This window comes from Camellia sinensis, chromosome 15 (genome assembly GCF_055761805.1).
Source record: "Camellia sinensis isolate YWXY chromosome 15, ASM5576180v1, whole genome shotgun sequence".
Lineage (NCBI taxonomy): Eukaryota > Viridiplantae > Streptophyta > Magnoliopsida > Ericales > Theaceae > Camellia > Camellia sinensis.
The window spans coordinates 547,715-572,568 of NC_138975.1; the positions used below are offsets into that span (position 1 = coordinate 547,715).

Genomic DNA, 24,854 nt, shown 5'->3' on the forward strand with positions numbered 1-24,854 from the left:
ACATAATATGAGTGGGCAAAAATAAACTTTTGGCTACACATTTACCGACAAGTTGTTTGTCGAGAAAGTTTTACTTTTTGGCAACGACAAATTTGTAGCGACAAAAAAAATTGAAAATCATATATATTTTTTTATAAGATTTACATATTTACAAGAGGCATCCCTCAGGCACTACTAATACAAACTAATAACACTCATATTAAATCACCTAAAGTTGATGTGTAGGCAAAAAAACACTGCTCAAAAATATGGTTTTTGGAAGCGTTGTATAAAACCTAAAAGGATAAACTCACTAAAATACTCAATTACATCCAAATTGTGAATCCATAGTAAAAACAGTAGATAACAAAATGAAAACATGAAACTAACAACCCAAATTTGTAACAGACCAGCATCTAATAGCAGCCAGCTTCACAGCAACATTGCAGTAGCAGCAGCCCAGCAAAATTCTGCAGCAACACACTGGCGGCAGCAGCAGCAGACCAATAGCTACACCAAACTAGCAAGCAGCAACATCAGCCACCAGCAAAAAAGAGGATCTGGTAGCAACCTCTATTGATCAATGACAACTTTAAACCAAAACCCAATTAGCTTTTTTGCCCTCTCTCATATTCCTGGGTTGTTTGATCCCAAACAATTAATAAAAGTTAGTCAAATAAACCAACTAAACAAACAAAAGTTATCATGAGTAGTCTAAAATTAACGAATTTAACAATTTTATGTATAATAAGATAATTGTTTACAACACATTAAAGCCCCTTCCGATTGTCCAAATAGGCTGGAAAGAAAAATTCAAACCAACCTTGTATTATCCTGCAGACACTTGATAAATGTTGTTTGAAGTTGTGGAAGAAAGGGTTTCAGGGCCATCCCACCCTTCCGTATCATGATGGTCAAAGTTGACAAAATCACACTCTTCACCTGCCAAGGGAACCGATCACCTATTATCCAGATCAGAGGCCTGCAATAAAAGAAAACATCAACACCAAAGTCAGCATGGATAAGCAATCGAAAAGAATTCCAAGGTTCAACAATTTTTTATATTTATTTTCAAATCTTCTGATTCAGTGTCATTTTTTTAGCATGTGCCAAATTTTTCGATTCATGATTTGAATATAAGTAGAATCCTGAAACCATCTCAAGCTTATTGTTTGCCAATATCTTCAGTTTCTCGTTGGGATTAAAATTCTTCAGTTGGATGATTTAAACTAGGTTCACAAGCAGGTGTTTCTATTATCTGACTGAAAATATTGAGCTACAACTCGCATATACTAATAAGTCTCCATAAATACCCTGTAATAGAGATAACAAACTCCTTGAGGGCTTGTTCACTTGTCACTTCAATCAATTCCCCAAGACCCTAAGCAGCGTGCTCCATCAGTTCTGCTGATCCACTTATAAGACCCTAGAGATGTGAAAGCAAGTCAGAATCCACAATAGAGAATAAGCCATAGGCATGAGAAGGCAAGGTGTACACATAATTATGTCTACATTTACCAAGATAGATACGATTTAACATCACAATTATTAATAATTTTCCCTTTTTTTTTTCTTTTTTGTTTTGTTGCGTACTTCTATTCTTTCAAACTAAATAGTTCATCAACTGCCTCTAACGTTATTAACACACCACTAAATAATTAATGGCAAATTTTCATTTTCACCAAATAGCAACAGATTATACTTTAAAATAAGAGCAAGTATAACCCAGCTGATAATCCCATATCTCATCTACCATCCCAAAACTAGGCTATTACCCAAAATATGCATGACACTGGTGTGGTCCCCATTAAAGTGAAAAAATATTTATTATCCAAAAGCATCTTATTATGATTGGAAAATAAAGCCACAACCACTACAAGAATATTATATAAGAGCTCGGACGAATGAGATGAACAAGCATACCTGGAGAAAGATAGGAAGCAATGGTTGAAGAGCTTTAGGGAGACATAATCCAGGTATAAGAACTGGCCCTTCCTGCATGTAAGAAAAAGATTAATTTGAGGATGCCCCCAAAAAAATTAGGCCCAAGGAAATTATAGTGATTATGGTTCACAGTGTCATCTGCGAGTGATTATTTATACTGCAATAAAACCATACTAACCTTCCTTTTCCTACGCTCTTTATCTCTGGATGTAGAAACTGCATCACGAACTAACTTTATATATAAAGGAAGGACTTCCTTAGGAACTGAGCCGACAACTCTAGACAAAGCTTCCTAAGCAACCTGTTGAACAAATGGCAAGAAACAGCATGCACCACAGAGGAGCAAAAGAAAACCACAGATTATTTATATGGAATTACCGCAATTGTAGCTGAATCTGAATCACCGAGCAAAACAATCAGGGTGGTTATCACATTCGGAGCTTCATCAACCAAATATAACTTGTTGTTTTTGAATAAGTATCCAAGCAGATATGAAGAACTGCGTCTAATTGAAGTCTGCAACCAAAAAACAGTCACAAAAGAGAGATGAACAGAGAGGATGAAAGCAATATTAACCAAAAAATTTAGCAAAAACATACCTGATGATCACAAACCCCTTTAAGAAGTTCTGATATCAATGGATCTATGCCTTCCTCATCAATGACTAAGACAACAGTCTCTGCAGCCTTCTTTGCCAAATTTTGGACTTCCTAAATTTTCAAAGAGCACCGGAGAATTATTGATTACCATAGTAAAAGGATTAAAATAAAGCAAGAAATATAAAATGATATCAAAAACAAGTACTACCAAAACAAGTTATAATTATAGAGTTTCATCCATGTTATCATCATCCATTGCAGTGAGTAAAGCTGGAACGACAGTACTGAGGTGGAAGTCCAAACCAGGACCTGCAACCTCAGCTAGAGCTCCCAAAGTATGTGCATTGAAGGCCCTGGAAACATATCCAAAGGTGTTAGCAAAAAAAATAGGATTAAAAACTGTATCAATTTACCAAAAATGGAGGTCTATATGCATACGAAAGAGGAGGATGGACCAGCTTGGGCAAGATATGAGGCAAAACAGTAGCAATCCTAACACTGAAGTTAACATGCAAAGAAATTTAAGGACCACAAAACAGCTAAAAAACAACAAGAAGTCCAGCATTTAATCTAAGAAGTGGAATATCTTACTTTAAGATTTGTTTGATGCCATCAAGGGCAGTATCAGAGGTTTCATCATCCTCCAAAGCATGCAAGAGTGTTGGGACAATCTCATCAATTACTTGCAATCCGACACTCTACATTATGGCAATTTATTATACATTTTTCCGCTCCAGAGTACCATGTTAAAAATAAAATTAAAAAACATTAGGAAAGAGCACCTTGTAAAGTGTGCTGAATGCTAAGCCTGTCGACTCACGAACCTCGGGCATGCTATTAAAGAAATACAAGAAACATAATATAGCATACACCAAAGATTAGAGAGAAATGGAATAGATTAGGTGAACCAGCAAATCAGAGCAATTGATTAACAAACCTATCACAAAGGGCTGTATGGATGGTAGGAATGAGCTCATCCATGAAACTCAACAACTGACTCTTACCAGCACTGGCCATCACTTCACTCAGACCAATACATACTCCCTGTTGGTGGAGAGAAAATTAGATTTGCGGACTAAAACAAAAATTAAAAAAGGAGAGATTAATAGATATAAATCTAAATTGTTTTCTTTATCATTGTATCCTATGTTATTTTGTTCACACTTATAATGTCTTTTATATGTGCCTACATGATGGACACTTGTGTATACCAATTGTCCGAAGCATTTCTGGGTCTAGAAAGATCTGACATGTCAGTGTCAACAAGGACATGTCACCTCTTAGAAGTGTGTATGTGCTTCTTAGATCACTACTACAGTTTACATTGCCTATGCTACGCTATTAATTAAGATAAACAGTCATGATATCCATAGTAATTTAAAACAACACCAAGAATGTAAACAATAACAAGTGAAAAAAGAAAAAAGGAAAATGTTGCCAACATATATTTTTTCTGCAATAAGTCAACCCAAAATGTTTCCAAAACAAGAGAAACCTATTTGTCAGCCATGTCTTCAGAGATTCTCATCAAGCCTAGTGCAAACAAGAAAATAAGATCCACAAAGTAGAATTTAAAGGTCAAAAGCCTCACTTGTCTTCTGCTAGCTAGCATTAGGGTCTTTTAGCCCTCGTGATAAAATTGGAATGATTAAAGGTAGAACTCTTTCCCCAAGCTTTCTAACAAGCTCACCAAGTGAAAGTCCAACAACCTGAAAATACAAGAGCAACTGAATTTATTATTTGGGACTATACAAAACCCTATCATAGCTTAGAAAACACTACAAGAAGAATAACAGACCTGTCTCCTTTTAGAGGATGATGATGCAAGAGAAGTAATTAAAGTATTCATCAAAACTGGCATTATTTCCTTCAGAGTCTTGGGAGTATTTGCAACTATGGTCTTCCATACATGTAATGCAGCCTGCACTAGAGAGAGAGAGAGAGAAAGAGAGAGAGAGAGGGGGGAACACACTTACAGTCTACTTGTCCAAAAACCAAAAGGCAGCAAAATATTAACAAGCAAAGCAATCCATTATATTGACAGCAGCATTACCTGGCGCACTGTTAAGCTCACATCAGTTCGAACCGTGTATAATGCGGCAAGAACTTCATTACGCTTTTCTCTTCCGAGAACCTCAATAATGGCACGCCCTTGTGCCTCAGTACTTGCTCCTTCATCATCACTACCACCCTCAAGAAGTGCTTTTCCAGAGGTTCCAGCAACCTAGAAGAAACAGACCATGTCGAGGAAAAAGCAAGAAGAAATTCCACAAAGCTAACTTTGAAAAGGACGAGCAGCATATACCTTGAACAAGAGATCACCCAACAATTCTACAGAACTTTGTCGGATACGCCAGCTATCACTGAAAATACCATCCTCTACAGCTGTTGTGAGCAGGGGCAAAGATCTGACATGAACACAAAAAAGTGAAAACATAGCTATCTGGTTCCTCAAATTGTCAAACATGAGGGACCCACTTCTATTTTGAATAATTCAATAACTTTCAAATAAAGTTTTTAAAGCGCATGCATAAGCATTTCCAATTTTTACATTTACTACAGAAATTAAATATTTTAAAATAGTATAATTTTAAAGTAAAATAAAGGTATAAATACTTTTCTCCTCAAGGCATCAAACATTTCACTGCATAGAATGAGCTTGCTCACATCGAAAGTGAAATCAACATTCTTAGCTTCAGTTATCAAGCTTCTCAATTGAGCCATCACTTTTTTTTTATTTTATTTGGTTGATCATTTACTTGATATTTCCCACAGAATATATCTAAAAAGATGTTCTTCTTATTATGTTTAAACCATGAATTAGACTAAGCTTAACAACAACCAAGACAAACTCTCCATATGCATACTCAGATACTCTTTATATGTTTATCACAAAAGGCATACAGAGCATAGTTGAGGAGCATGCCTCAGATTGGTAAAGCATCAACAGTTTTCAACCTCTCTCTGTCTCTCTCTCTCTCTCTCTCTCTCTCTCTCAGTTTTCATCGTTCGTTTCTCCACAATGCTTTTGTAGATGTACTTACAATATGTATATATATACAAGAAACAAGAACCTGGCTTTGACATACAAGACAAGCTAAAAAACACTAGACCTACCCTGTGCAGATAAGTGTCTGCTGAATCTGGCATGTCATAGTTGATGACAATGTTAACACGTTCAATGTCAATTTCCCTACCAACCAGATCTGTTGCCACAAGTATCCTCTTGTGCCCTTCCTTGAAACCCTTGTAGCGTGTCAACCTACAAAAGTTAAAAGTGCATATATACATGAATATCCACATCAATAGAAAATATACAAGACAAGCTGCAGAAAAATGTTCATAATTGGTAATTCTCTAGTAAGCTCAAACAATCTAAAAGAGAAATGAAGCACAGCAATGAGATCCAATTAAAACTGGAACTCGACTTCCAAAGCAAACAAAAGAAGTAGTCAATTCAAACAATATTGTGCTCGAAATTGGATGACTAATTCTCTAACCCGAAGTGGTCTATTCAGATGATGGGTTAACGGTGAAACAAACCAAACCATAATTTATGACTGCAATTAACTTCTCCATGCCAAAAAAATGATAGCTGTCACAGCATAGCCAGTCTTCATTTTTTTTGATCGGCAAAACGAAAGACTTTATTGATGCTAAAACCATACAAAATGAAGGATACATCAATAAAGAGGAGCTTGGAGCTAATCAAAGCTCCAACCTCCTAGTTGGTGAGAAACCAATAGAGAAAACAAAAGATTACAACAGAGCAGAACAAAAGAACAGAAAAGCAGAACAAAAAAGACCAGAACAGAACAACAAAATACACTAGATCAACAACCCCAGCAGTGCAGCTGCATAAGAGCAGCACAACAACAAACCCCATTAGCAGCAACACATTAGTAGCAACAAGAGAGGCTTCAACAGAGCAGAGAGACTCCATACAAACCCCATCAGTATAGGGCATGAGTATGACAGGCCACATGCTATAGGAAGTGCTCATGTTCCCAAAAGGGTTGAACCCATCGGTGGCTAGGCCCAACCTAACAGTGCGAGTCTCCTGGCCAAACTCTGGATAATGCAAATCAAATTCCTTCCACTCTTTACAATTAGCTGGATGCCTCCCTACACCATCATCCACACGCTTATCACTATGCCATCTCATGTCTTTTGCCGTCTTGCTAGACATGTACAATCTTATCAACCTAGGTGTCAATGGGAAGTAACGCAATATCTTGTGAGGGATCTTCTTACCCTTGCTACCATTTACTCTGTACCTAGATGCTTGACATGTGGGACATTTTTCCAAGTTAGCATTCTCCTTCCAGAATAGTACACAATCATGTTTACATGCATTGATGGGCTCGTACCCCAAGCCCAAGTCACGTAGTAACTTCTTGCACTCGTAAATTGACTCTGGCACCACGTGGCCTTCTGGTAGGAATCGCCATTGTATCTCCAATACCTTGTCAAAAGACTTATTGCTCCACCTATTTTCTACCTTCACATGCAGCATCTGAATAACGAATGATAACAAAGTATCCGAGTTTTTGCAACCTGGGTACAAGCAACATTGGGAAACATCTAACAATTTATCAAAATGTCGTACATCCTCTCTTTCTAGAGTATCACCCTCCATAAAATTCCCCCTCTAATAGTCCTCTATCAGTTCATCATATTCATCTTCATCCTTGTCATTCTCACCATTGTTTTCATCAAGGTTATTGTGTTCTAGAAGTTCACCGTGTTCTAACCAAGTGGTGTATGATACTATTATCCCACTTATGAGCAAATGAACCTTCACAATATCATACTCCTGCTTATAAAAGTTACAACAATTGATGCATGGGCACTTAATCTCCCTACCTTCACCCAAATGTATAGACACCCCATTTTTGACAGTCCTCAAGACTTGGACGTCACTATTTGAACACTCGGTGATCATCCATGTTTGTGTTCATCTTGAGTTCCCGGAGGTCTCGGCCACGCGCCTTGCCTCAATATCACTCGACTCGACTGTTTTGTGTTTGGTTTTGCACCAAACACTTGTGTTTTGCACCAAACACTTGTGTTTTGCTTTTGAGGGGCAGAGAGTGGCTTGTGGGCCACCCCCACACCTCACCGGCCATGGCTTGAGGCCATCGGCCATTGTTTTGTTGCCATCGGCCATATGTTTGGTCGGTCGGCACTCTTTGTGGTCGGTCGACCATGTATTTTGCCATTTTGTCATTTTTGGCTGGCCGACCACTATGCATCTACTTTTGTAGATATTTTTATGCCAGCTATGCTAGCTGGCATACACCTTGCACCCCCTCCATACACGTGTATGGAGGGATTTCACTCTTGCTTAGCATGTCTTGTAAGCTTTGCAAGAGTGATCCTCTATAAGAGGAGGGCTTCTCCTCCCTCTTCAAGGGTTAGAGGGTTGAGTTCCAGAGGTCTGGATTAGGGTTAGCCATAGTGTATCTATTCTATCTCTATATCTCCCTCTCTTTGTGTATAAGTGTGTGTTTGTCCTTACTTTTGTGCACAAACACCTAGTTTTACACCTTACCTTGGTTGCTAAGGAGCCATTAGGTTGTTCTTGAAGTTTTGAGCTAGTTTTGAGCTAAGGAAAGCAGCTGGAGTGCTGTTCTTGAAGGGTTCTACAAGGGTAAGAACTTTACCTTTAAATATCCCATTTTTGCATAGTCTTTTTGCCTACCTTGCATCTATTTTGAGCTTAGTGTATAGCATATAAAAGTCTTGTTTTTACTTGCTTAACATAGTTGTTTCAGGCTGCTTTGAGCTTTGGGGTTGTTTGACCCCTCTTAGGCCTTGTTTGGCCCCCATTTTGTGCTATTTTGGTGAGCTCCGGGACCACCTTGTTTGGGCCTCCTCACCACTGAAATCTTGAGGGATTTCAGTGGTGGGGATGGTACTTTAAGGTCCTAAGAAGGAGAGGGCCATCCCCTCTCCTTGTTGCCTTCAAAAAGTGCCATTTTAGCCTCATGTGTAAGCACCATTTTTAAGTTCATGTTGGCCATGTCTTAAGTATTATTTGTGCTTATTTTTTTATGATATAGCACTGCTTTTAGTTGGTTTAGACACACCATGCATGCTTAGCATACTTGTCTTGTAATGCCATGAATTTGCCTTAACATGCTTTGTGCTTTGAGCCTTGTTATAGCATGATTTTGGCCAAGCTTTATGAAGCTTTTATGCATGATTTAGTACGCTTTAGCTCTGTTTTTAATTGCTTTGGCCATGCTTGACCTGCTTTGTATAGCCACCTTGCATTTTGGCTTGCTAGCCTCAGGTGTGTGAGTGTTTAGCATGCATTGCTTAGCTTGTTTTAGTGGTTTGGCACTACTTAGAGCATCATTTCAGTCCCCATGGTATGATTGTACGCTTGCATTTGATGCTCCCTTATTGCTTTAAAAGGTTGTAGTCTTGTGCTCCATGTTTGGTCTCTTTTGTATGCTTCCATGCGTAGGCCACTTAGATGCTATCTAGGCGTGTCCTTAGCTTTGTTTAGGTCTGCCTTGGGAATACTTTAAGTCCTCTTAGCCTTGTGAGGCTTGGTTGGTATGGCCATGGTTTAAGCCCCTTGGCTTACCTTGAGTTTCGGACATCGTTGCATGCTTAGTTTGTCTTGTTTACTTGGTTTGGCACCTTTTATAACATGATTTCAGAGCTTAGTATGCATGCCATTAGTCCATGACTGTCCTCCCTTTTAGTGTGCTTAAAAGTTGCCTTTTGATGCTTAGGAATTGGATCATGTATGCATACATGCTTGTATGTGCGTTTGGCCCCATTTCCATAGCCTTTGGCCACTGTTTGGGCTTAGTAGAGAGCTGTCCACCTTGGTATGAGCCCATTGTTTGCATGCTGTTGCATGCTCGCCTTGTGTGTTGTTGAATACTTGGCCTACCGCATGTGTTGCATGCTTGAATCATAATGCATTTGGCATGCATTCTCATCTTTGTTTTGATTGCTTAACATGCCACATGTTTTGCATATTTGCATGTTGGCATTGCATCTTGCATGCTCAATTAGCTTGCATACTTGTTATATGCTTTCCATGCTTGCCACATGTTCATGTTGCCTACTTAGTTTCCACGCCTAGGGTGCATTGCATTGAACATGCATGCCTTGCCTCTTGAAATCAAGTGATAGAGGTTGGGCCTTTATGTGCTTATTTGGTTTGCATTTCATTTGACATGAAAGTGCACAACTTGGTTTCTTGGGCCATCACGCATTGAAATGCGCGATTGGTGGTCCGAGAATCGAGTACTATCCCCCTTTGAGTCATAAACATGATAAGGGGTGTATTGGTGCACATATTTGCTTGAAATGCATTGCCATGCCTTGTTTTGCCCTCTGCTGCTGTCAAAACAGGTTCTGTAGGAAACTTTGGCCGGTCGACTACATCAAATGCCGATCGACCAATTATTGATGGCCGATAACTCCATAGATGGTTGATCACCACTTCTATTTGGCCGGTGACCATTCCTCATGGTCGGTGGCATTCCCCAGTATTCATAAGGTACACCTTGGGAATTGTGCCATTTTTAGAGGAGCAGAGCAGGGAAAACAGAGGCAGCTTGTGCATGGCATTGGATTTCCGGGCGAAGCCAATCCGAGCACGTGTGCATCCCTCTTCCCGAGGCATTTTAATGCTTTCCTTAGCTTAATTGATTTGTTAATTAATTAGGTGGTCTGTAAATTATTTAATTAGCTTGTAGGTTAATTAAAGTGTATTATTCTTTTGGTCCCTCCAAGCGAGGGCGAAATTTGTAATAAGTGTGGGTGCGTGTGTGCATATCTTCCAACCCCCACTTCTTTCTCCCTTTTACTTACCTGCTTTGATGGTTAGTATTAGGGCATGTTTAATTTAGCATACCTTACGCTATGCATGCATGCATCATTCATCAGTCTTGCATGCACCGGGCTTGGCGCATCATGCTAACCGCATAGTATTTCAATTCCAAACTTGAATACGTGCATCGAGTTGTCGCATTTCACATGTCATCCTTAGATTAGCCGAGCATGTTCTAATGACATTCAGTATGCGATGCATTAGCCATTTGTTAACTTGAACTAACTAGTTCATTGCTTTGGCACGGAGTACGATGTAAGTATTTATGCTTTTGCATCTCGCATGAGTGTGAATGTTAACATGACAGCATGCTTACCATGTGGCTATGTGCTTATGTGATATTACTGCCTAAATGCCTGTGGGTGAAGGTTGGATTGTTTGAGTTGGAACAACTCATTGAAATCTGTGTTTTAGCCTACTCGTGAGTAGCAGATTTTAAATTATTTCCAAACAAACGGATATGCGATGCTTTGTTCCAAATTAGGCGATCTAGTCTATACTTTTGTGCTGTGCGCATCACATAGTAAATCTAGGCTAATAACCGGAATAAGAATGCATAATGTTTTCAAAACAAGATATCATGGTTAGTAGAGGCCGATCTTCGGATCGGGCGAGAGGGGGTGCTTATAGCTGACCTTCCCCAATCGTACCCAAGTTCCAAAGCCGAGGCAACTTTGGTGATGACGGACACGTGGCCTTAGGCAAACGAGTCAGGGTTTCCTAAATTCCCCAAAATAAAATATTTAGGTGGCGACTCTGTATCTGGCAAAGCAGTCCATGTTTGGCACTTATTTACAAAAATCTGTTTTCCAAAACGATTTGCCGGATTTGGACTCTTTGGTTCAGATTAAGAACCGTGACAATTTGAGTCCGAACTGTAGTAAGCCCAATTGAACAAATCGAGATTTCCCTCCCAGGACGTTCGGGGACATCTACAAAATGAAGCTTTGCAAATTCAATAAATGAGTTCACCCCATCTACATATGGTTGACTGAATCTATCAGAAATTAACATCCAACTCCTGTCCATATCTAATCATAAGATAGTAGTTAATACCAATAGGACACAACCTTTTATTTATTATTTATTTATTTATTTATTTATTTATTTATTCTTTAAACATGACGACAAAGTAGTTAATATAAGTGTAGAGTGACACATCATCGTCAATAAAGGTACATCTACCTATAGGCTTTTTTAATTTTGTATCAAAATCCTTTAAAATTCTATTATATCTGCATATATTATGTATTAAGTTAAGTGTTTTTTACATTTATCAACAAATATATATATATATATATATATATATATATATTTAATGTCTGTTAAATGGTAAAAGGCAGTTGGCATGGCAATGTACTATTCCAATTCATTCCAATATCATTCTTAAAGGACATTACCTAATGGGCTCCTAAAAATTAAGGGCAAGGGCATAGGGAAGGACTAAGAGTGGCTACAGGCCTAACCTCTGTAATATTTGTAGGAAGGGACTACATTTTTCAATTCCAACCCATATTTTCATACATGGGAACTGAAGCATTTACCACTACACCAAAAAACAGGAAAACCTAACAGCAAAAATGAATTCAGGCATTTTTTCCTTGCTAATGGGAATTACCTCACTAATTGAATGACAGTAGTGGCTATATATAAGAATATGGATCAACAAAATCACCTACATCTTCAAAATGTAATATAACCAGGCCATATTTAAGTATGCACAAGTGTGTAGACATAACATCTTATAATGCTAATTTTCACTATAAATATTTCAATGTGTAAAAATTAGAATTCTATTAAAAACATAAACTGATGGGACTCGATACTACACAACAACATATAGGGCATCTCAATTAAGCATAGTTCTAGTCTACAACCACATATAAGAGACGAAATCATGATCACTCACAATAATGGGAGTCAATACCAACTTGTGCTACATATGCAGACATCTTTCTTGCACTCTTAACCATAATGTTTCAGTGTCAGTCACCGAATACAATAAAAAATATAATGGCGTCACATACTCAAACCATTGAACTAGTGGGGACTAGACACCTGCGGAATGAACAAAATTTCTTGTACTAAGCCAAACAAAGGAGCTAGAGGTACATCGAAATGCTAAAAACCAAACTATCTATAAACATATGGCCACTAGGCCCTAATTATTAAGGCAAAGCCACAAATATAAGATCTCACAAAAAATCAATAGAACAAGTTGGAAAATAAAGCATTCAGACTTCTTAGGCAAATACTGTTTCACAACAAACTACATGCCTGAAGTGAGAAGTATCTTGCCTCCAATAGGGGTCTAGAATGCCATCAACTAGACCTTAAAGGGAGGTTCTCTATCAAAAGAAACTCTCCTACATGGAATTGGTGAAACATTTTAGAACTGAAAATCTTTCCTTCTCTGACATAAAGCAAAGGTAATTCATCAATCTCATATGATCAGAGAGGCTCTACAAAGCACACGATCATGCCTTTCACAATTTAAGTAAATTTCCAAATTAATATAAACTACTATAAACTACATCTCTGGATTGCATGATAAAGGTTCGTTTAGAAAGTGAAATAGCAGTATTTAACAATAAATATAACACTTCATATCTTTTGACTGGAAGTTTTCCAACCAAAAATAAGTAATTCAAAAAAATAAAGGAAGGGAAAATAAAAATATGCTACTGTGCGTCATCCATGATGAGTTTGTATGCTTCAAGTTTAAATAGAAATGATGATATGTGTGCTCAAATTTCTCTCAACCAACTGTATATGACATTTGGTTTATACAGTTTCTATCATGGGTCATATATATTATTCAAGGTGGGTCCATGAGAACATGTGGAGTTTTTAAAGAACTATCCATGTTTGTCCCCCACTTTCATTCCCATTCCCAAACTCCTTTTTCACTTTATATTTACAATTTGTATGAATGCCAACAAAAACACATCCTTCCATGTTTCTCCCCTGTTCATTTCATTCCCAAACTATTTCACTTTATATTAATAATTTGTATGAATGGCAACAAAAAAAAAATGTCCTTTTGCTTCTTATAGAAAGAAAAATAAAAATGATGCACAAATATAATTGTTAGTGCATTTTAATGTTTGACGATGTATAATTGTTAATACCACAAACCAGTAAAAGTGAAAAAAAAATTAAAATAAAAGAAAAACATTCTCTGAACTTTTCTTAATTTATATAATAATAAATTGTGCAGGAGAACCCAACATTACGTGGGAAAGGATAACAACATGGTATATGCATAGAAATAATAAAAACATGGTACATGGTATATGCATAAAAATGCAAGCAAAGAAGACTGTGGAGATGATAGACAATTCCATTATTGACTTGCCCCAGAGTGACAAAAATTATTGTTTATCATCAACCTCCTATGTGTAAGATAGTGGAAAAGAGACATTCAGCATAAACAACATCAGATTTGGTAAGATAAGATACTCGAAATAAACTTTTAGGATTTCTGTGATATGATCAACCACCCACTTTATTTATGTAACATTTGGAAATAGTAAAAATTATTTCATGGGCCAGATAGTATTTTAGATGTCCTCAATATCTTTGTTATCAAGATTTATCAAACAAACCCAGTAGTTGACTTCTATGATAAGGATATAGAAAAGTTCTCTCCACACATTCCAACATTAGCATCAATGGCATCTCAATATGGAAGTCCTACATGGGTTTAAAAATGAGAAGATTGCATCACTTTGAAAATTTGAGCAGTAGAGTCTCAAATTCTTCCACAAGGGCGTGAAAAGCACATAATCCAATTTATGGAGAACAATTAACAGATTTCAACCTACAAATTTTGACAATAATCCCACTTAATGATTATGGTGTGCACAAATTGATCAACATATATAGTTGTAATGGAGATGCATAAGCACACAACCATGCAGGAACATCACTAATTGACACAAAGACGCACAATGAACCAAAAATGTATATACTATACATTACATTATAAGTCGACAAATAAATATGAATAACAATTGTCATGTATTAAAACATGCCACTTTAACTTGCACATGCATTCAAGGAACAGTACGATCACATAAACATTGGACCTATTGATGTGGTACTTAACATGTTCCACCCCAGTCCAATATAAATAAATGGTGACAATCAACCCTTCTTCACAAACAAATGACTTATTCAAAAGAAGGTTATCAGATCCTTCTATCTATCAAATGTTAAAATAATGTACATTTTCTCTAGTATGTGTCGGTTGTAAGTTAACAAAAGAGAAGGTATATAACCTTCAAGATTTTCACAATATACATGTCACATACGTCAAATTTCCAGAATATATAAAGACATCATCTTCAACTGATTTTCATTGGTTTAACATGTCATACAATGATAAAAACAAATCATCATTCACAAGCAAAGTTTAGTACCTTCACAAATTTTCAAAGCCAATTCTTCACACTAGGATTAACAATTATTCTTTATACCATCTCAACCAACAATTAATTTTTTTAGTTTTTCATCCCAATGTCCTAGTTTGGCAAACCTAACCTTTTTTCTTACTCTTTGACCAATAATTTAGCAACAAATAATCTTGCAACCAATTTTCTTAACATCCAGTCTAGCAACCTGTCACCCACTAATCAAGCTAATTCATACCTATTTATCTACAAATGCCATAAATTTCTCACACCCTCTAGACCCTTAATCTATGGTCTTTCCACAAGCAAACCCCCACAGAAACCTATTTATGGGTGATATTGTTGCAAGTCTCATAGAGCTATTGTATGGCACCAAGAAAATGTTTGACAACTAAATTAAGTGCTCGAGTTAGCAGTTTTTCAAATGAATGTTTTATTATGTGTGTTTTAGTAACGCACAACCAGTTACCACTTGAATTTGAAATTCACCGTCAAAGATGCTTGACTTATCATTGAATGCTAAACATGGTTACTGAGTAGCAGTTTATATTTTAATCTCTATGGACAAACTCATCATTAAATTTTCAACATTAGTATTCAGCTACTTAAATCTTCAGGACCACTGATTCAACAATAAAATGAATATCTTCATTTACTACAGATTAGGATTATGTAATAGGGAAACTGGGTCATGGAGGAGTTCAACTACTAGTAATAACTTTTTCACAGGACAATCAAATTGATTTGAGGAGTGCTATTAGACAAAGTGAAAGTAGACATACATAGCTTCAGTTAAGAAATTGAAAGAGAGAAGCAGGGGAAGTGAGATACAAAGCAAAAAGGGAACAAACCTGCAGGGGTAGACTGAAGCACCGATGGTCTCGCACGGCAGCAGCAAACGGCACCAACAAATCCTTCAAAACTCTATGGGACCTGGAATCTCTTTCTTCTCTCTATGGGACCTGATATCAATAAATAGTCTTTGATCCTTCATATCAAAATAAACAGCAACTATAATCAATATATATTTATATAATATATCGAGAGAGAGAGAGAGAGAGAGAGAGAACTACCTTCAGTTTTCTTTGAAATTGAATTGCTTCAAAAACCCTAAGAACTGAGAGAAGAATAAGGAGACCCAAACCAGCGGGGAATAAGGAACCCGTCCATGATCAGAGGAGAATAAGGAACCCAAACCGGGGAATGTTCGCGCCAATATTTTAGGGATTTTGGTTTTCATGTTTTCGGTAGGCTTATCTTTTCAATCATAACAATAATAAAATGTCATTTGAAAACAATAAAATGTCATTTGAAAACTTAACTGATCTTTTAAAAGATTATTAAAATTGGAATGAATGCTATAAATAAATAAAAAAATTAAACTAATTTGAACACTAAAAATTAAAATTATATTTTCAAAATTTTAAAAATTATTTATGATCTCTTAAAAAATAAAATTATACAAAAATAATAAGTATTTTTATTTTGTCACCATTTTTTTTTTAGTTTTTTAGGAAAAAAAAATTTCTAAAATAAGTTTTTGAAAATAAAACCAAACATATTGAAATTGATAATTTAACCAGATTCTTTGAAAAAGTTTAGATTATCTCAAATTAGCTATCTAAACTTAAGAGTGTTTTTGGGCTTGATGGATTCATTTTGTGATCTAATTCGATGATCACTTTAATTTTACAATTCAGTAATTAGAATATTTAAAAAAAATTGAAAAATTATAATAAAAATACAAATAACTAAATCACCTCATTTCACTACCAAAACTTTTACTGACGAATAGTATTATCGTCGCTAAATGTTTAACTCTTTGCCCATGCCAACTTGTTGTCACCAAAAGTAAGCACATTAATAGCGATGCTTATTGCGTTGCTAAAAAATAAGCCTCGTAACTAAAATTTATGAAATTTTGGCGCCAACCAATATTTTTGGCGCCTAGTCAATGTTATGCTTTTTTAGCGACGAGAGTAAATTGCGTTGGTAAAGGTCTACTTTTCCCAACGAAATTGATCACTATGTCACTAAAAATATACTTTTCGCTACGAAAAATTGACGTTGTCGCCAAAAGTGCAATTTCTTGTAGTGAATTAATTGGAGTAACTATTCATGAGATGAGACTTTCTGAATATTTTTCTAATAAAAAATTACAAGAAAGAATATATATATATATATATATATATGGAGAACTAGCGCACACGAGTATCCACTTTGGAAATAGAGTGGCTGTGCTTGTTCTTCCAGCACAACAATCACTATTTTGTGCCTGATAGAGTTAACTTCGGATTCTATTTCAATGATTTAATTTGGTCACTTTTTAAAATATATTAAGTAAAATATATATGTAAAAAATTAAGTTGATCAAATATTAGTAATCCTTCATCAATCACGTTTGTATCTAAAAATATGGATGGGAAATATGATTTTTTAAGTATAAATCAAAACACATTAGCACCTCTGCACTTCACACCCAATTTCACTTTGTCCTTGATCTTTAAAAAGTGACAACCAACTCCTCAGACATCCAACCAAGTTCCAATTCACCTCTACGTTAATGAATCAGACGTGTGAGATTCAAATGGCCACTTTAAGGGACAATATAGTAAATTAATTTACTTTCCATCCAAGTTTTGCCGACTGCACGGGAACTTCTATTTGTATCCCAAAAGGTAGATTGGGCATCCCATTACATTGAGCACCTCAATAATAAATTTTAAATTTTATTTATTCATTTGGACACCTCAAATAATACCCATCTTAACGCTAAAAACTCTAAAACCCTATACAAATCTACTTTATACACCCTATTACCAATAAATAGAGGAACAAAAATTTGCAAGAAAATATAAGTAGGGTTACCATTATGACGACTCTTATGTAATAGACTTTAATCCCATCCCCTTTGATGAACTATACACTAGCTCTTTTGTCAAACCTTTTGTTAACGGATCCGTAATATTCTCTTTAGATTTTATATAATCTATTGAGATTATTCCGTTTGACAACAATTGCCTTATGGTATTATGTCGACGACGAATATGTCATGACTTACCGTTATACATATGATTCTGTGCCATGCCTATTGCAGATTGACTATCACAATAAATACAAATAGCTGGCACAGGTTTTGGCCACATTAGAATGTCTTCTAAGAAGTGACGAAGCCATTCTGCTTCTTCTCCTACTTTGTCTAAAGCAATAAACTCGAATTCCATTGTGGATCGTGCGATGCAAGTTTGTTTCATGGATTTCCAAGAAACAGCAACGCCTCATAGAGTAAAGACATATCCACTAGTGGATTTTGAATCTTTAGTATCTGATATCCAATTGGCATCACAATAACCTTCAAGTACTGCTGGATATCGAGTAAAGTTCAAACCATGATCACGGGTGAATCTTAGATATCTAAGATCCCGAATGATCGCTTTCCAATGGTCTTCTCCGGGGTTACTAGTGTACCTACTCAATTTACTGATAGCATAAGCTGTATCAGGACGAGTACAATTCATTAGGTACATTAGGCTTCCAATAATTTGGGAGTATTTTAACTGAGACACTGCATCACTTTTATTTTTTGATAAATAAAGATTAACGTCTACAGGTGTTCTAGCTAAATTCATATCATCCTTGATAAATTTATCAAGAATTTTCTCAATATAATGTGATTGAGATAATGCATATCCGTCAGATGTTTTAGTAATTTTCATTCCTAATATAACATCTGTGACCCCCATATCTTTCATTTCAAATCTTTTGTTAAGATTTGCTTAGTTGATTTGATCATGTTTTGACTGCTTCCAATGATAAGCATGTCATCCACATAAAGACAAACTATGACATATCCTTGGTCAGTGTTTTTAACATAGATGCATTTGTCACATTCGTTTATCTTAAACCCATTAGTAAGCATTGCATGATCAAATTTTTCATTCCATTGCTTAGGTGCTTGTTTTAATCCATAAAAGGATTTTACAAGTCGACAAACTTTCTTTTCTTGCCCTGATACTACAAATCCTTCGGGTTGCTCCATATAGATCTCTTCATTTAGATCACCGTTTAAGAAAGTTGTCTTAACATCCATTTGATGTATTTCTAAATTAAACAACGCTGCTATAGAAATAAGCATGCGAATGGATGTTATTCTTGTCACAGGGGAATATGTGTCAAAATAGTCTAGACCTTCCTTTTGTCTGTAACCTTTAATTACAAGTCTTGCTTTATACTTGTCAATTGAACCATCTGCTTTCATTTTTTCTTGAATATCCATTTATATCCAAGAGGTTTAGAACCTGGTGGAAGGTCCACCAATTCCCAAGTATGATTTTGCATAATGGATTCTTAACAGCCTCTTTCTACAAAGGTGCTTCAGGACCTGTCATTGCTGCCTTAAAGCTTTGAGGTTCAGTTTCTAACAGGTATGTTAGAAAATCTGGACCAAAAGATTTTGATGTTCTCGCTCTCTTACTTCGTCTTGGTTCATCATTAGTTAAATCCTGTTGGTCGAGACCATTACTAGTCTCTTGTGTTTTGATTGTCATTAGTCTCTTGACTTTGTGTACAATCATAAGTTCTTTTCTGTGAACTTAATTCCTGTTCTTTCTTGTAAGGAAAGACATGTTCAAAAAACACAACATTCCTTGACTCTATAATAGTGTTCACATCTATATCAGATATTTCTGATTTATAAGTCAGAAACCGATATGCATTACTATTCTGAGCATAACCAATAAACACACAATCTATTATTTTTGGTCCAATTTTAGTCTTTTTAGGAACAGGAACTTCAACTATTGCCAAACACCACCACACTTTTAAGTATTGGTAGGAAGGCGGTCGACCTTTCCACAATTTATAAGGAGTGCTGTTTGTTTTCTTGTGGGGTATTCTATTAAGAACATAATTAACAGACAATATTGCTCCCCCCCACAAGTTCTGTGGTAAGCCTGAACTTAGTAATATGGTATTCATCATTTCTTTTAAGGTTCTATTCTTCCTTTCAGCAATTCCATTTTGCTGTGGAGAATAAGAGGGTGTACTTTGGTGAATAATGCCATGTTGTGCACAAAATTCATCTAATGGTGCATCATATTCATCACCCCTATTACTTCTAATATAAATCAATGAATTTCAAAACAAATTCAAGAAAAAACCAAAATAATTATGACTACTCAAGTCAGAATTAATGTTTTGACAAAATCATATCCTTATAAAAAATTTGCCTAAGAATCAAACAATTCAAAAACCCATTTCATTGTATACATTCTTGCAAATCAATAACAAACAAATGTCACTGTCATAAAAATATTTGTGACAGAAGAAAATTAAATTATCTCAACTAATGCAAGAGATACACCCCCATATTAATAAAATGGTTCATGGTTTAACAAATTCTACTACGCAAGTAAAATAATTATTAATGACATCTCATATCACATAATTCAAAATAAACTAAAAATCAACATAAAAGATTTCTTAAATTTACTTTCCAATTAAATGGAACGATATAACTACATACATCTTCATGTTTAAATTTCTCTGGTGTTTAAACACCCAATCAAAATTGATTGGAAAAACTCAAATTAATCAACATATCAATTTAACTTTCCAAATCACATGAAATTTTTGTTAAGAAATAACTTGAGTTGACATCATACATGCATATCAAACGCATCAACTAAAAATAATGAATTAACAAAATAAATTAATCATGCGTGATTCCAAAATTTGCATCATGAAATAAAAAAAAATTCTCAACTCATAAATAAAATTCAATGCGTTTTGAATTTTAAACTCCAAAATGACAAAACATACCTTCATTTAATAAGTTTGATTTGTACATAAATAAACTAATTAAATATGCATGCAAAAGTCCTTGTGAATATATATATATATATATATATATATATATATATATTATTCCGACTCATATACAGAAACTATTCACGACTACAGATCCACACACAAAAATGTAAAAATGATTCAAAAAACCAATAAAGAAACTAAACTTGCCACAAAGGTTTCTTTGTAATAAAAAATGAAATTTGTTTGTAAATTAATATTTTACTCCAGAAACAAATTCTCCCATATACTACGATAAATTCAAAAGAACTATGATAAATTAACAAAATTAATTTTCTAGTTACTAAAACTAGAAAATAAATTATAACATAAAATAATTTTATTTTCCTTGTTATTTAAACTAGTAAAATAGAATACCGAAATAATATCCGATTACAAAAAATCAGAAAAACAAACCACAAATTAATTTTCTAGTTAGCAAAACCAAAAAATAAATTATAACACAAAATCATTTTATTTTTCTTGTTACTAAAACTAGAAAATACTATAATTTTATTTTCCTTGTTACTGAAACTAGAAAATAAAATACCACAAAACAATCTGATTACAAAAATAAAAAAAATACAAAATATTTTTATTTTCCTTGTTACTAAAACAAGAAAATATTTTTATTTTATTTTCCTTGTTACTAAAACTAGAAAAATAAAATACCAAAATAATTTTCTGTAACACCAAATAATATTCTGCAATTGTTAATGACACCAGTATATTACTACTAGTTGTCAAAGAAAAGAGACAATATATTACTATTATCTGTCAAATAGCATAAATCACTATTTGTTTTTCCAACCAGAATATTACTTTGAAAACACAGAAAATTAAATACAATGAAGATACCAAAAACAAAATACGAATCTGTCTTAAGATTGTAAGACAATCTTCACTGTAATTAATTAATTAAGTTTGTGTACTTAACAACAAACAAAATATAAAAGAAATAAAGGAAATGAGAGAATTTGTTTGATTACAAAAATCAAACTCGAAATAAAAATAAATAAATAAAAACAGATTTTATTTTGTTACAAAAACAAAATTAAAATCTGATTTAAATAAATAATAATAATGCTGAAAATAAATTAAATAACATAGTTGATTTAATTTCTTCGAATTATAATTTGATCAAGTCCAGTGTTTGACACTGTGTCGTTAAGACAAATTCGTCCTCTCTATGGTGCTTTCAGAATTTGGACGTCTATCTCCCAGGATAAAATGATCTGCTACAAACGATAGCAGCACTACAAATTGTTTGCCTAACGAACACACTAAGTGTTTATACTCTCTCTGACAAGAAAATAATGTAGCAAAATGAAGAGAATGTTTGCAGAATTATGAAGGACGAAAATTAGAGTTACAAAATCCAAATGAGGGCTGTCCTATTTATAGATGTAATGGTGGCTGTGGGTTTTGAATTGAATAGGTATGAAACCTGTTGGTTTTGAATTCAAACAGATTTGAATCTGTTGGATTACAATTCAAACAAATAACAAAAATGGAAAGGGCCCTGTTTGGGTGTACAGTAAATCCGGACCAGTTTAATTCCGGTTTAAAACCGGGAAGGGCCATGTTTGGATGTACAGTAAAACCAAACCAGTTTAATTTTGAATTCTGGATTTTATTTTACCAAAAATAAAATTAAATTCAAATATTTTTTGCCCAAAAAGATTAATATTGGGCCGAACAAGCCCAACCCAACCACACACCACGCAATCTCTCCCTCTAAAACACTTGGGTACCCCTTGGGGCACACCCCAAGTACCAAACCCAAGCCTTATAAACCCATTCAAAACTTCTCACCAAATCAATGTGGGACAAGCCATTTTACAATCTTAAGGAATTTCCACCAAAACTGCATTTCCATGGAGCACACTTTGGCTTCAATTTCCTATTCACTTGGTAATGGTTTTGAGCAACCAAATATACCACGTGAATCACAACGCAGCATAGAACGCATTACCATTTTGACCTATGAAAATCGACGCGCGGGGCCCACCTAAAAGATAGACCGAACTTAGGATAAAATTCTGGTTTTACCCAGAATTTATAACCATTTCCAACACGTATCAGGGCCCTAACTAGATCGAGGTGTCACATGGCAAAGTGTGATTGGCCTAGATGTGGAAGTGATTAACATTCGGGCAGAGATAAGCAGGAAAGGACATGAGTCCTAGTAGGAGAATGACTCCTGGGTAAGGTAAGTTGAAGAGTCTTTTGAGAGGTTAATCATAATCCAATTAGGAAATATGAGTTCTGGATGATGTGTTATTTCTAAAGAGAATAAGAGTTTGACAATAAAACAACATGTGGATCATTGGAGTAAAACTAGAATTTGAGTTAAGCAAACATCCCCATATGTCGAAGGTAAGTGAGTTCATATAAGAATTTGAGTTACTCTGTCGAAATATCACTTTATCATTGGAGTACCTTCCCTGTTGACGAGCTGTCGAATTAGCCATTCTTCTCACTTTACATATGTGGATCTTGGTTGCATACTCTTCAACTTTGTTCTCAAAATTTCTAAAAAAAGATCAGAGAATTGATTGTGTGGTTAGATTTTAGCACATAATCTTTTATGGCAATGACCAACCATGATGATCGTGACTCTAGTGTTGGTTGTTGGTCATCACTTTCTATGATGGATAGCTAATGACTTACATCCGATGATTAAATTTGTGTTTGGTTTATAAATTTGGGTAAATATTTAAAAAGAAAAAAATGAAAAAAAGTAAATAAAATGTGAATGAAATATAATTATAGTTTACACACTTTCCACACACTTGTTCTCTTTCTCTTTTTTTTTTTTTTTTTTTTTTTCAAATCTCTTTTCAAATTCATGATCCAAATACAATATAAAGGTAACTTAGGTGAGGGAAAATTAGAAATAAAATAAACCAAACCAAACCAAGCCTTAAGTTCCATCAAATAGGGTCGGCTACATGAATCCTTCTTCTCCACACGGCCCTATCAAAGGCCATTTCTTTAGTCAAATTAAATAGATCCATATCTCTATTTATAACGCTAGCCAACGTTAATTTAGGCCTACCCCGTCCCCTAACCCTTCCTTCTACCGTTACAGCATTACATCTCTTCACTACTGTCTCTGTTGGTCTCCGTTGAATATGACCAAACCATTTCAATCGATTTTCTCTCAACTTATCTTCTATCGATGCTACTCCTACGCATTCCCGAATACACTCATTCATAATTCTGTCTTGTCTAGTCTTGCCACACATCCACCTTAACATCCTCATCTCAGCCACACTCATCTTATCTACATGTTGTTTCTTGGTTGCCCAACACTCTGTCCCATACAACATCACTGGTCTAATAACTGTTCTATAGAACTTACTTTTTACTCTAGTGGGTATTCGTTTATCGCACAATACCCCAGACGCACTCCTCTATTTACAACATCTCGCCTTAATCCTATGGGCTACATCCGCATCAATCTCCTCCACTATTGTGATAATCGAATTTAATAACGAAAATGTCCACTCTTAGGCAGTTCTTGGTTCTCAATCATCACTTCTCCTCTGCTTTCATTGTTATTGTTACTAAATTTACACTCCAAATACTCTGTCTTAGTTCTTCTTATCCGGAAACCTTTAGGTTCTAGAGCTTTTCTCCAAACCTCCAACTTTGTGTTAACTTGTTCTCTAGTCTCATCCACTAGCATGATATTGTCTACAAAAAGCATACACCGTGGCACGTTATCCTAAATATTTCTCGTCAACTCATCCATAACTAAAGCAAAAAGATAAGGACTTCAGGTAGATCCTTGGTGTAGGAAATTCATTTCTCTCTCCAGCAGGCAATCTAATAGTGGTCACCACCCCTTCATAAGTGTCTCTAATCACATCAATGTAACCTTTTGTCACCCATTTCTTCTCTAACACCCACCATATTATATCTTGGAGCACTCTATCATATGCTTTCTCAAGGTCGATAAACATCATATGAATGTCTTTTTTCTTTTCTCTATATTTTTCTATTACTCTCCTCAAAAGATAGATCGTTTCCATTGTTGACTTGTCAGGCATAAACCCAAATTGATTCTTTGACACCTCTGTTATATCTCGCAATAGGGGTTCCACCCCCTCTCCCACACTTTCAATATATGACACATTAGCTTGATTCCTCTATAGTTGTTGCAATTCTGGACATCTCCTTTATTCTTATAAATTGGCAAAT

At 35.2% G+C, this 24,854-nt stretch overlaps 1 protein-coding gene across 1 annotated transcript; it reads right to left on the bottom strand.

The window, feature by feature from the left end:
- Positions 1–395: 395 nt before the first annotated feature.
- LOC145813817 (protein ILITYHIA-like) lies at positions 396–3,539 on the bottom strand. Its single transcript, XM_082909930.1, has 11 exons — positions 3,460–3,539; positions 3,305–3,356; positions 3,114–3,220; positions 2,961–3,020; positions 2,782–2,875; positions 2,523–2,633; positions 2,302–2,439; positions 2,102–2,215; positions 1,903–1,974; positions 942–961; positions 396–489 (listed from the first exon to the last, which is right to left on the bottom strand). The coding sequence occupies exons 1-11, from the start codon at positions 3,537–3,539 to the stop codon at positions 396–398; spliced, it is 942 nt and encodes a 313-aa protein (XP_082766056.1).
- Between the last annotated feature and the right edge of the window lie 21,315 nt (positions 3,540–24,854).

Excerpts from the sequence above, each read along its gene's own strand:
- LOC145813817 (XM_082909930.1), bottom strand. The coding sequence starts at position 3,539 with ATGGCCAGTGCTGGTAAGAGTCAGTTGTTGAGTTTCATGGATGAGCTC. Across the intron at positions 2,440-2,522 it reads AAGGGGTTTGTGATCATCAG|ACTTCAATTAGACGCAGTTC; the intron begins GTATGTTTTTGC and ends TTTTGGTTGCAG. Across the intron at positions 490-941 it reads GCCTCTGATCTGGATAATAG|CTATTGGTCTGCTGCTGCTG; the intron begins GTGATCGGTTCC and ends AGTTTGGTGTAG.